At 33.4% G+C, this 13629-nt stretch overlaps 1 protein-coding gene across 1 annotated transcript; it reads left to right on the forward strand.

Annotated features, from left to right (window-relative positions):
- Positions 1-11409: 11409 nt before the first annotated feature.
- LOC145017978 (transcription factor MYB32-like) lies at positions 11410-13116 on the forward strand. The gene is made up of 3 exons (XM_078975917.1): positions 11410-11600; positions 11693-11822; positions 12440-13116. Exons 1-3 carry the CDS (start codon positions 11465-11467, stop codon positions 12954-12956), a joined length of 783 nt encoding a protein of 260 aa, XP_078832043.1. The 5' UTR covers positions 11410-11464; the 3' UTR covers positions 12957-13116.
- Positions 13117-13629: the final 513 nt, after the last annotated feature.

Here is a 13629-nt window from a genome sequence, read left to right on the forward strand (position 1 = left end):
ACACACACACACGCATATATATATATATATATATATATATATATATATATATATATATATATATATATATATCTTATAATATCATAAAGTGTAAGGTTGAATTTTAAACTTGTAAAATTCTAGGGTTTGAAATTTAAATAGTTCAAGATAAACATTTTAATCACAAAATTTAAATTTCAAAACTTGAGGAGAAGTTTTGAACTTTTCAAAACATAAGGATCAAATAGAAAATAATTTTAAATTAAACAATTAATTTAATGATTATCTAGATTTGACCTAATCAGGATTAAGATAATTCACCAAATAAATTCAAATAATCAATTATTATCAAATAAGAAGTTTATCATTCAAATAATTGGCAATTATCTTTTGTTTTATTAAGGATATTGACAAAAAGGTAATAAAATTTGGATTTTATTGAAGTATCCTTAAGCAAAACAACAAGAAATCCTAAAAACATTTCTGTCTGACGGCTAAACTCGTCGAGTCCTCATTGGAACTCGTCGAGTTCAACATACTCATCGAGTTCCTCATGGAACTCGTCGAGTTCATTAGGCAGTAAGCACAAAAACGATTTTAAAAGCAAGAATCAAAGCACAAAGCATCAAATTCAAGAGAAGCCAACGTGGCTCTGATACCACTGATGGGTTATGGGCCATAAGAACATTCCTATGTGCACATAAAAACCCTAATACTTGGATCTAGGTTTCTCTAATGAACATGCTTTCATCCAAGACTTGAAAACCCTAGATCTATGATATAGAATTCGAAATTTACAATCTAAAAGAGATCTAGATGATTACCTCTTTCTTGGAAGCTTGAATCTTGTTGTCCTTAGAGCTTAGAGTCACACTTGTCACTCCTCTAATGGCTTACAAATACCAACTAGCAAGAGGGCAGTATTTGAGCAAGGTTCTAAAAAGCGCGCCGTGGCGCGCCTCAAGGCATGCCATGGTGCAAGGCGTGGTGTAGCCGTTACGAAAACCTCCAAGGCGGGTTTGTTAAGCTTGACGCCCAAATAACGTGTCAAAGCGTATCATATCGCGTTATGGCGCGAGTTTTTTTCAAGGCACGGATTTTTTTGATTTATTTTGTCGGGCCTAAAATAATTAAGTTTTTGTTAACTTTTTTATATTAAATGTTAATATAACACTTCTAAAAACTTCATATATTTGATACAATTCAATAATTATATGATTTATCTCTTTTGATGTATATAAAATAGTCACGCCTTGAAAAACACCATGGATTGCCAAGGCTTGGCATAACTTAACTTTGACCTCTCCGCCAAGTCACGCCTTGCGTTTTTTAGAACCTTGTATTTGAGAGAAAGAGAGGAGGCACACAAATTGACTCTAGGGTTCTAGGGAAAGCAAGTGTCCAATTTCTGTAACCCAGGGGATCTATTTATATTGTGAGTAGCTAGGGTTTCAGTCAAAAACCCTAATGGATAGATTAAACATTAAGCAATCCATTGAACCTTCTGGAATAAGGCCATGGATGAAAATATGATGGATTCCCATCATAATTTCATTTACCCATTAGTCCATTAGGTTTCCCAGCCCAAAATACAACTATCAAACAAGTGATAGTTTAAGTCGCTTTATTCAATTAATCTCTTTCAGTCACGAAATTAATGTTGGATTAGTGTCTAAGTTCATAACTATTTTGGTATGTACTTGACCCGATTGTGCATGGTTTTTTGGGATGCCTTCATACTGGTGACTAGACAGGATGATTGGTGAGGATAAAGGTTGGTTTATTGTTAAGAATAATAAATTAGGGTATAAATATGATTTGTTAATATATTATATGAATAATATATTAATTTGGAATCATATTATTTATTAGTGTTTAATCAGAAATTAATTTAGAATTAATTTTGGGATTAAAGGAACTGACTGAAAGTGCAGAGGCTATTTTGTAATTATTCAATAGTTGAGGCTTTAGGCCATTGGATCACCTTTATTAAGAATTGAATGAAAATCATAGAAGGATCTAGGAGTTTTCGTCCAAGGGCTTAAGGAAAGGAGTTCATGGACTTGCTTAGGCCCTAAGCTAAGGGATCAGAGTTTACACCTTGAAACCCTAGTAAGCCTTAAGTATAAATAGCACCCTAAGGCACTAAGATTTCGTCCAATCTTATGGAAACCCTAAAAGGGACGAATTCTAGGGCAAGATACCCTTCTCTCATCTCTCCCATATTTATTCTTTCACCTAGTGTGTTTATGAGCCATTAGAGGTACTACACTTGTGGTACTTGCTTTCAAAGCTAAGGAGATTCAAGGAACTAGTTGTTATTACTATATAGCAACAAAAGATATGTATTCTATTCTTCTATGTGGATTTCAAAAATATTACTAGCATGCCATGTTTCTTTTTGTGTTCATAAAGTTGTATAACTAATAGTGAAAACATAGATCCAACTCTAGGGTTGCATGCACACATAGGATTGTTTGTATAAAACCATCAGTGGTATCAGAGCCATTGGTTTTTGTTTTCAATTAGATTTGATACAAATGTATGAATATGACAATTAGGGTTTATGGCTAATAAAACTTAGAGTCTTGATTTTCGAAATTAGGGTTTCTAAACCGTAGATTTCGAAATTTTTTAGTAAGATTTCCTAAACCTTTTTCTTTGGCCCCAAGATTTCGATTTTAGGGTTGTCTAACCCTAGTATTTCGAAATTGCCTCTTTCCCTAAGATTAGATCCTAAATTTTAGGGATTTGGATAATGCCATATCTTGTAATCATTCTTTAAATGTTTATATTTGGTAATTAAAGATTTTTAATTATCTCATCCCATATTTTCGAATTCTAGGGGATTTAAGGGATTAGGTTAAATTAATTGTTTAATTTAAAATATATCCTTACCAAAATAAAAGATAATTGTCAAATTAATTAGATAATCATTTCCTTATGTGATAAACTTGATTTATTTGAATTATTTGATAGATTATCTTACAAGAAATTGAATTAGGTCATATTTAGATAATTACTAATTAATTAGTTAATTATTATTATTTGTAATTTGATATAGAATGTTCTTTCTTATGTTTTGAAAAAGTTTCAAAACTTGCCTTTAAGTTTTGGAATTTAAATTTTGATTAAAAGTTTAATTTTTGAAAGTCTAAATTCTAAAACCCTAATTTTGAAAGGTTCAAATTTACATTCTTGTGGTTTATTGATTTAATTACAAGTTTAATTAAAAGAAAGAATTGATAAACCATAAATTAAAAGGTTTAAGACTATTTAAATTAAAGGTATAATTAATAGTTTAAACTACCTAGTATTTTAAATGTGTAAAATACACCTTATACTATATATAACATTAATAGTTTAATATAATATATGTATAACTTAAACTGCTAGTCTTACCGTTAGTAGGTCTCATTCACGAAGCCGATCTATAAGGGGGGTATAAGGTTATGGCATATAAAATGGCCTTTTAATGGGTGTCCACTCTCACCCACCGCTTCCTTGATTGGTGGAGGGTCGTTAGCCGAACGGGTAGGATAGGGCAAACCCTCTCCTCATTAAAAGTATAATGAATAATAAAGTAACTAAATGTTTACAAAATTCTCAATCTTAGTTACTTTAGGCAAAAGTGAATTGATGCAATTCCATGAAATTACACTTTGTGCCCTTGCAAAGACATTAGTGGAGCGTGTGTGGTTAACCGGCACACTAAATGGTTCTAAGCAAAGGTAGCAAAGGGTGACTCAATGTTTGTCATAGTTCGGTGGAGCATGTGTGGTTAACCGGCACATTGAATAGGTGACTGTAACATTGGGGGCAGCATGTAAGTTTGCATGGTTATTCACACCCTATTTTGTGATCCTCGGCATCCCAATCACAAATCGAGGGGCATATCGAGATTTAAATATGCCATTGAAAAGTGCAATTAATCTCGAAGGATCTAGGAATTTTTCAATACATTTAAAACCTAATCTCTTTTTCATTCTTCATGGTGGAAAATTAGTGAATCGTCATTCACTTACCTTCAAATATTCTGCAACTAGATTACTGCATCCCTCTTCTAGGTTGTAGAGTATTGTGTTGGATCCTGTCCTAGATGTTTCATTTGGGTGTCACATCAAGGATTCTAATCAACATAACTTGAATTTTTTCTCCAGTTTTGTAGATGTCAAAGTATGACAACTATGGTCTTCCCAAATCCCGTAGAACAAGCTTTCCACATGAAGATGATATTCCACGTTATGATCGAGAAACAAGAGATCATGCTTCACTTCCTCCACCTCCTCCAATTGTTCTCCCTAACCCACAAGTTCAAAAGCTTGAAAAGTTCAATCTCACTCAAGCCCTTTTGGTAAGTAAACATGAAGATGAGAAACATGTGTGTGTACACGTCTTAGAGATGGAGTCACACATTGATAGGTTAAGGATGTTGGGTGATTTCAGATAAGTTGACTGTTGACTGGGTTCTTCAGTCGCTTCCTGAATCATATTGTGAGTTCGTTAGAGAGTACTATATGATGGATCACGACGTGACCCTCATTGATCTCACCTATTTGCTTATAGCTGTTGAATCAACAATGATTTGGCGTGCTGGTCAAGCAAATTTGTCTGGTGAGTCAAACTCCCAAACTGCAATGGACACTGGCAACATCGGAAGTCTAGAAAGAACTAAGTCTATGATTGTCCAATGTGTTGTGCCAAAGGAGTCCATTTGCTTTTATTGCCAAGAGAAGGGGCATTGGAGACAAAGCTGCCCTATTTACCTGAAAGATCTAAGAGATGGGAGAGTCAAAATGTATGGCTCTACTTCAAGTGAAATCGATTAACTAACTCTTTTAAGTCCCTATTCTAGATTCTTAATACATGATGTGATAAGATTACATTTTGATGTTTTGTAGGATCAAAGAAAAAAGAGGAAGCTTAAGGGAAGAAGTGAGCTGAATCTAATCGTGAAGAAATGGATTTCGATCGCATTACTTGAAGATTAGATTCTTGAGCTACTACTTGTAGTTAGAATAGATTGCTAAGAAATATGTATTAACATAGTTAGAATATATTTTATATTATTTATTTATCCTTTCAATGGCGTGTATGAAAAATTGATGTTTGAAGGTTTCTATTATTAGTAATAATGGATTTGATTCTTAATTATGTTATTTGTAGAAATGACAAGAATTTACCAAATAGGGAGAGTTTCTCATCGCCCAAGTTTCAATTGGACAGAAACTTGGAATCATGCAACGAGTATTGTATGATGAATGAAAGACTTTCACATTTGGGAAATTTAGACTAATAACTTGACAAAGTGTCAATTGAAGGACTAGGAGATCAAGTACACTAGGTCGTACGTTGATAAAGTCTACCACAAGAGTGACAAAGATATTCGTCATGATTTACTAAAGTTTAGTGAATATGGTTATACTTAAAAGATTGAGTATAATTCTGAGTTGATTGAAAGAGTTTCAATCAATATCAGAATGAATAAGAAGAATCAAGTAGGCAGAAAGATAAAAGTTTCTCTATTCTAAGAAGAAGGGAGAGTACCTTTTATTATGTTTTATGATAAGTCTTAATGATTAAGAACCATATCTCAATTAATCCTCTAAGTGAGTCTTAGTGGAATTGTATGTCTGAGAAGAGGAATCGAGAATTGAAGAAATGGTTAAATCAAGAAGTCAATCATACTTCGTTCCAAAAAACAAGTCTTAGAGTTAAGATTGTGACATTGAGTGACAAGTCTAAAGAAGGTTTATAACATTCATCAAATGTGGAATTTGGAAAAAGGTTTTCTTATTCTTGCACATTTGAAAATTTTAAGTTGTGATGTCTTGGATAAGACAAAGACCAACTAGTACCAGTTTTGTGAAATGTTTTGTCTTGATAAAAGCTACACTAACTCTTGAATATTTGTTTATCAAGAAAAAGTTTCTTGAAAAGAGAACCTTATATGTCAAGGAGTCAGTGGGAGTCTTAATGATGGTCTTGAAAAGTTTCGAGAACAAATCAAGAATAAACCTAATTAATCATCACTAGCACATAACTTGAGGTTTATAACCTATTGTGTTGACATTATTTTGTTTCTGTGCCATTCTAATTGAGTTAATTTTGCATGTGAGTTCTATGAGTTCTCATTTGAATGCATAAAGACAAAGCACCTTGATCGATGGAAAGTACATTGATATGTAAGGATAAGTTGCTAAACTACTTGGAAGACATGGTGGGCACTCGTGTTACCATAAGGCAGGAAATCAATATTGAGAAAGTTCAGTCCATATGAGTTTGGATTTGTCGCAAACTTGGTTTTGGCAAATTCACATGGATAGGAACACATACACCATAAAATCTAAGTGTTGTAAGATTCCCTCCTTCATGAAAATGACTGTGAGGAAATGATTTCACTATGAGAGATTTTAAGAAGATAACAATTGTTAAAATTGTATTCTCGAATTCGATTATGGTTACGGCATCCCTTTCCATAGTTTGAATTATGAGATTGGGCAATTGGGTATTAGAAATATAAACTTAAGAAATTCAATAGGTATTTTGGAAGTTTAGCTGTTTTCTAAATACATGTCAAAGCTAGTGGGAGCATAAGTGTTATGCTTACATGATAATAATCATCATAATAGTGGGAGCATAAATATTATGCTTGTATGATTATTAAGGCAAGTATTGAAAGTTAGCAATATTAATTATAGAAAACAAGAGTTATGCTTTGCAAAGTCATAAGGGTTGAAAAGTTGTTTTGCTATAATTAAGGGAGAGAATATTGTACTTCATTTCAAATCTAAAGGCTTAGATTGTGGAATGTTAATAAATTCAGTCAAGGATAGATAGTGTGTTCTCAAATTATAATTATGATTTCGGCAGCCCTCTTCGTAGTTCGAATTGTGAGAACGTGACACATAAAATATTATGGAAGAAGATTGATAAAGTATCACATCTTTATGTAAGACATTATGCATCGTGTCCCATACGCTTCGGGTATAGGATCGATTGCAAATGTTGTAATATTTGACCATTCTAAAATTTTCCAAATATCTAGCACATTAAGAGGGAAAAAGGACTAGAATCGGTTTTGACTAAAATAATTAAACAACTATCAAAGGATGAACCAAAGTTCGCTGAAGATTGGTTGCTTGTGAGTAGTTGACCCGATGCGGACGGGTATAGGTTCCGATGTCTTGTGGGGTCAGACAGACAATCATGGGGGAGGTTTATAAGTCTCATTTCTCTATTCACCCGGGGGCCACCAAGATGTATAGAGATATGAGTTTGAGTCATCGGTGGCCATGTATGAAGCGGGAAATTGCTTGGTATGTCGAGAGATGCTTGACCTGTAGGATGGTTGATGCTGAGCATCAGAGGCCGCATGGTATACTGCAGTCCCTAGAGATTCCCATGTGGAAATAGGAACATAGCACGATGGACTTTATTACCAAACTGCTGAGGACGACGAAGGGGTTTGATGCTATCTGGGTCATCGTGGATCGATTGACCAAGAGTGCTTACTTCTTGGTGATACGGGAGGGTTCTTCGACCGAGAAACTGGCCGACGTGTATGTTTACAAGATCATCGCTCGCCATGGGGTTCCAGTCTCTATTGTTTCCGATCGAGATGTTAGATTTACCTCCCGGTTCTGGCAAAAGTTCCATGAAGAGTTGGGCACGCGGCTGCACTTTAGTACGACATTTCATCCGCAGACCGACGGCCTGAGTGAGGGGACCATTCAGACCCTCAAGGATATGTTGAGGGTGTGCGCCATTGATTTTGATGGGAGTTGGGATTCCCACCTGCCTCTTGCAGAGTTCGCCTACAACAACAACTATCATTCCAACATTGTTCCCCCCCTCCCTTTCCAGCTGTTGTTTGGGCAGAGATGTTGCACCCCGGTTTGTTGGGGTGAGGTCGGACACAGGGTGATGGGGCAGACGAAGGGAGTCTTGCAAACCACCGAGAAGATTCAACAGATTAGGCAGCGGTTGTAGACTGCTCAGAGTTGGTAGAAGAGTTACGCCGATAGACGTCGATCTGAGTTAGAATTTCAGGTGGGTGATATGGTACTCCTGAAGGTTTCACCCTGGAAGGGTGTGATCCGCTTCAGGAAGAAGGAGGAATTGGGTCCCCGCTTCATTGGATCGTTTAGGATTATTGTCAGGGTTGGCAAGGTGGCATACAGGCTAGGAATCATAATTGAGTAATCGGAAGGCGGAATATACAATTATTGTCCATGTTTCAAATTGCAATCAAGGATCCGCCTTCGATTCCCTTTTCCCCATAACAGAGTCTGAAGTGATGCTTCGTTCTTGAACATAGATCGAATGCGGTGCAAAAGGAAGGGCTAACTAGATGCATGGTCGTATGTCTATGTGTGTATATTGATTGCGTGAGATAGTTTCGTATATATGACTGCCTGAGATCGTATCCTACATATACGACATGGTAGGGATTTTTCTCAAAAGGGTTAGGATAGGTAGGGGAAGTATTATCAATCTATTTTTTATGTCTAAGGGTTATTTTTTTATTTATTTTTTTAAAAATTTTTTAATTTAGCGGAAATACCGTTAATGTATATTTTTTTAAAATAAAATGATTACAAAATATGAAAATTGATTATATAATTGAAAATAAAAAATTAGTTTTTTTAGGAAAATATAATATTTTAAATTAAAAAGAATAAATACCAATATTTACATCTTATCCAAGATAAATATAATATTTCATGTTTCACAAAAAAATAAATTTTGATAGGTAAAAAATAGGCTGCTTATTGCTTATTAGTTAACCCCACCGCAATAAACAAATTTAAGTGTTTGGATATGAGTCTTTAAAAATTAGCTTATTGTGATAGAGATAAGCTAAATAAACTGATTTTAATAAACATGGGGGAATGCTTATTGCTTAGTGTTTGTTGCTTATCGGTCATTCACCGCAATAAGCTAATCCAAACACATTTTAAAAAAATGTTTATTCTCACCGCAATAAGCTACGAAGCTAAAAACTATTTATCCAAACACCCCTTTTGTATATCAGCGAAAGTCTATAGTCCAATACAGTTTATCAACGAAGACTTGATAGAAAAAAATAAAAATAAAAAAGGGGAATTAAATAGTTTGCAAGACGTGGCTTTAGTGTGTCCCAAGCCCGATTTGACGTAGTTAAATCCACAAGCCCGATTCGACATACGAAAAGTTTTCTGTTTGTGGGTGTTTATGCGTTTGGTGAGTGGCGTGTCGGAAATTATCGATCTTTATGTATAATGCATGTGAAGTATGGATATTCTGGCATTTACGTGTAAGCAAGTAAGTCGGATCTCTGATATTTTTTCATGCATATATGAGGATCACAAGAACATAATTTTATTGTAAAAGTACAATAATACATAACTTTATTAATTACTATTAGCAATGGAAAAGCGTGTTTATCAGTTTATGCATATGAACACACTACAAGAAGATATCGTAATTACGCATTTTCATGGTAGCTGTAAATCTTGAATTTCATAAACTTCTCTTTATTATAAGAGAGATCATTGGATTCTCAGATTAGTTTAGATTTAAAAAGGATCTGAGATGGTTAAAGTAACAGTATTCTACCATGTCTAAAAAGCCAAAATTGATGTTGAAGGGATTGAAAATTTATTCGTGGGGCCCAACACGTAAGCATATATCCACGCTGCTTATTTCATCAGGGCCCTCCAGCGTACTCTATTAAAAATAGTTAGAATTGGAGGACATAATAATAATAAGTCAACATCAAGGCCTGATTAGATTAGTTGAGAACCTTTATTTATCTTAATCAAAAGCCTAATATAGCTAATTACCATGTTAATTAATATTGCCATTCAAGGAAACTGAATGATTGGAGGTAAGTGATTAAGATGTGAAATGGTTGACATTTAATTTGTGTGATCGCTTCATGAAAATTTTATGATCAACTAGATGTAACTAAGGGTACTAAGGTAATTTCATAGTTCCACAATAGCTAATAAACCAAGCCATACACTGTCTATTAAACTATGATCAAGTCATCAACTCAAAGTTTAGATCTTTTTGGATCTTGAAGTATTCAAAGAGTGCTTGCTGCTATTTATATATGTGGTTTAAATTGTTTTAGCGTATAATTATTAAGAGCCAAGGATCAAAAGGTTTATTTTGTACTTTTAGGTAGGTTATGGAGTGATAAAGAAAGCGAACATGACATGAGGTATCTCATGCTTTCTTTATTTTTATTCCAAAATTAACTTTTTTTTTCTAGCTACAAGATGCAAATAGATAAAAACAAAAATATGACTATACCCTTCTAGTCAAAACTGATGTAGCAAATGACACACTATCCATGCTTTTTGCTTTGTGATTTGATTAATCTTTTTGCTTACCCATTGAGATTTCTTTACAGTAAGTCAGTTGTCGTTTTCTTGCATCTTGAATTTTTGAAGATGATCTATATGATTAACAATTATAACCCCAATCTAGGATTCTATTTATCTCTTAACACATGGCACCACAAATGAAGTAGATTACTAACTACATATTATTCTAATGAGTTTATTCAGCTAATTTTTGATTAAAAACTCTTGTTTCACCACCAGAATCTTCGAGAATGTGATTTCTAACTATCAAATAGTTTTCGGAGCTTAATATAAGCATAAACTCAACGGTATCTGCTCAGGAGTGAGAATCTCGTAAACCATGCATGCTTTATGACTTTCAAACTTTTTAACAATTTTTTAAAATTGTGTCGTTAATCGTAAGTCACTAAAATATATCTTGATGTTAATATTGATAAAAAAGGAAGTCGCATATTGAAATGAAGATTTTAGATAAAGATCGAATTTTCACATTTTGAACTTGTAAAGTATGAATGCTCTATTATTTAATTGTCAATTCCCATAGGCCATATATGTTAACTGGAAGCGTTTGATTCGTTCAACCTTCTCTCTTAATGAAGAGCCATGTAAATGTTGGCCATTCGTCTAGCGATTTAAGCATTGATCTGGTCTCTATTTAGGTGATATATAGTTATTAAGAAAGTCAATAAACAATCTTGAAACAACTATGGAGGTGACTTTTCATGAACCCAACACCACAACACATGAAATCTCATAACGAATGGGTTAAATGAAAGGTTAATTACTACTTCCATAGATATAACCTTCGACATATGAAATGTATACGCCCACAATGGTGGCAATTAAAGTAAGAAGGTAAATATTATACAAAACGCACAATCAAGTAAAAGTAACAAAGGGCTAATTGACATTCTTTCAAGGGAACATGCAGTTTAGAGAAAGATAAAATATTTGATTTTAGGTAAATGTAAAAGCGGGAATGCAGTCACCATTAAACAAATCAAAATTGTAAGCGTCCAACTCCCTTAAATATACAAAAAAAAGATCGGGATTCCAATTGAAAACCTCAGTTCTATCATTTTATTATATAAGAACATCATTTTCCTTGTACAAATTATCTTGTTTCGAACATGAGGTGCAAGTCATCAGCTAACCAAAATCTAAAGCACAAAAAGGGTTTATGGTCACCCGATGAAGATCAAAAACTCAAAGACTACATCATCAACCATGGTCTTGGGTGCTGGACTTCTGTCCCCATTAATGCAGGTAATAAGTTAATTAACATCATAAAGCTATATGTGATAATAAGTTGTGTCATGAATTTTAGAGTTGACTTTATGGTTTTATCGATATCACAGGTTTACAAAGGAATGGAAAAAGTTGTAGATTAAGATGGACTAATTATCTAAGGCCAGGATTAAAGCGAGGGACATTTACCACACATGAGGAACAGATCATCCTCACTCTTCATGGCATGTTAGGAAATAAGTAAGCATGTATAAGGAATAAACTTCTTTATTTTGATTTTTTACCTCATAGGATTTGGTAAACAATTAATTACTCTATTGATCATGACCTCCATAATTGATAAAGATATAATCACTAAATGTATAACTATCATAACAAAAAGTAAATTAATTTAAGAATGCAATGTATTGCGTTATTGTATCTTGGATTGTTCTAATTTTTTCCTCAAAATCTCAACTAGCTGCTAAGCTATATTGTAATTAAGATCATTTTTTCTGGTAACTCGGTTTTTTATAATTGTAAATGTAGTAGTAAAGTTTAGTTGAAGTATTCACTATGTCCACATTTACAAGAATAATCAAAATATGTTGTTATTTATTACATATAGCCCATTAAGTAATATAATGGTTAAAGTAGTCGCACAAGAAAATGATCAGAACACCACAAAAATCATATAACTTATTCACGGTCTATGTAACGCGTGTAGATAACAAAAAATTGTTTTGCACTTACAACTATATAAAAATAATTTAAGCTTGTAAGTTGATAATAAAAATAAGGCCATTTATATAATTATGAGTTTATAAAAAATTATAAATATCTAAGAACCTAATACGGGCACACTTCAAATATCTCAGGTGGTCACAAATGTCACAGCACTTGCCAGGAAGGAGTGATAATGAGATAAAAAATCACTGGCATTCTTATATGAAGAAGAAATTTGCCAAATTACAAAACATAACGCCTTTAGACACATTATTAAATGAAGAATCCTCTTCTTCTTCTTCTTTAAAGTCAACAAGAACAGGTTCAAGTACAGAATCAACTGATGTGGAACCTTTAGATTATTCAAAAGTAACTGTTCTTAGAATCCCACCAAAGATTTTATTTGCTGACTGGCTTTCACTAGATCAGTTTCAGTTGTTTAACAATAACAATTCAGAAGAATTATCATTTTCCATGGATGAATTTAATCATACTTGTAGCTCTCACGAAAGAGTTATAAATGGGGGATCAAGTAGTGGCATTCAAGAAGGATCAAGAGTGAGTAATGATCTGCAACAAAGCCCTGAATTTCAAAATGTGGAAAATGACTTCTATGATTTGATATTTGAAGAAATTATAGGTCCAAACTTGAACATTAATGCATTGTAGTCCATGGCCAGGACATGAGCAATCTAACTCATGATCTTTTTAACCTTGGAGGGAGCTAGACTTAATTTTTTATGAGCTTTTAAGTTCATGAGTTATCTTATCTTTGAAGTTGGACCAACATATTTGCAAATGTAATAAAAATGTCATATCATTTTATTTACATTCCGTTTTATTATTGAAATTTCGAACCATTGTGCTTGTTTTGTTGTTGCAACCAAAACTTCATTATTGGTGTTGGATTAATCGGTTGATCCAATCAAGGAGTTTTAGGTTTGATCCGTATGGCTTTAATAGAAAAGTTTTATTAGTTTAGGAAAGTTACCTTCATGCAACTTCTGTATTAAATTAGGAGTTTATTTTATTAGTACAAATTATGGGTTTAAATTAGGAGCGTATGTTTTTTTTTTTTTTTTTTTTTAATTATTATTTTTTTATTTTTTATAAATAAAAAGTAGTAAAATCATTCCGGATAACGTCTTGTATTCCAAGCATTGTCTTCATTTCCATTTTTATTTTTTCCATGTTTGAGTTCATGCTTGCAAGTTGTAACATCAATTTTCCTTTTATTGTTTACATTGCATTTACACTTGGTATAATACAGTTTCATTGAAGCGGGCGTGATTTAGTTTTGATCACGAGTAACCCCAATTTCTCTTAATCGAGATTGCTCCTG

The sequence above is a fragment of the Lactuca saligna genome, chromosome 9, assembly GCF_052625555.1.
Source record: "Lactuca saligna cultivar CGN05327 chromosome 9, ASM5262555v1, whole genome shotgun sequence".
Taxonomy (NCBI): Eukaryota; Viridiplantae; Streptophyta; class Magnoliopsida; order Asterales; family Asteraceae; genus Lactuca; species Lactuca saligna.

Excerpts from the sequence above, each read along its gene's own strand:
- LOC145017978 (XM_078975917.1), top strand. The coding sequence starts at position 11,465 with ATGAGGTGCAAGTCATCAGCTAACCAAAATCTAAAGCACAAAAAGGGT. Across the intron at positions 11,601-11,692 it reads TTCTGTCCCCATTAATGCAG|GTTTACAAAGGAATGGAAAA; the intron begins GTAATAAGTTAA and ends TCGATATCACAG. Across the intron at positions 11,823-12,439 it reads CATGGCATGTTAGGAAATAA|GTGGTCACAAATGTCACAGC; the intron begins GTAAGCATGTAT and ends CAAATATCTCAG.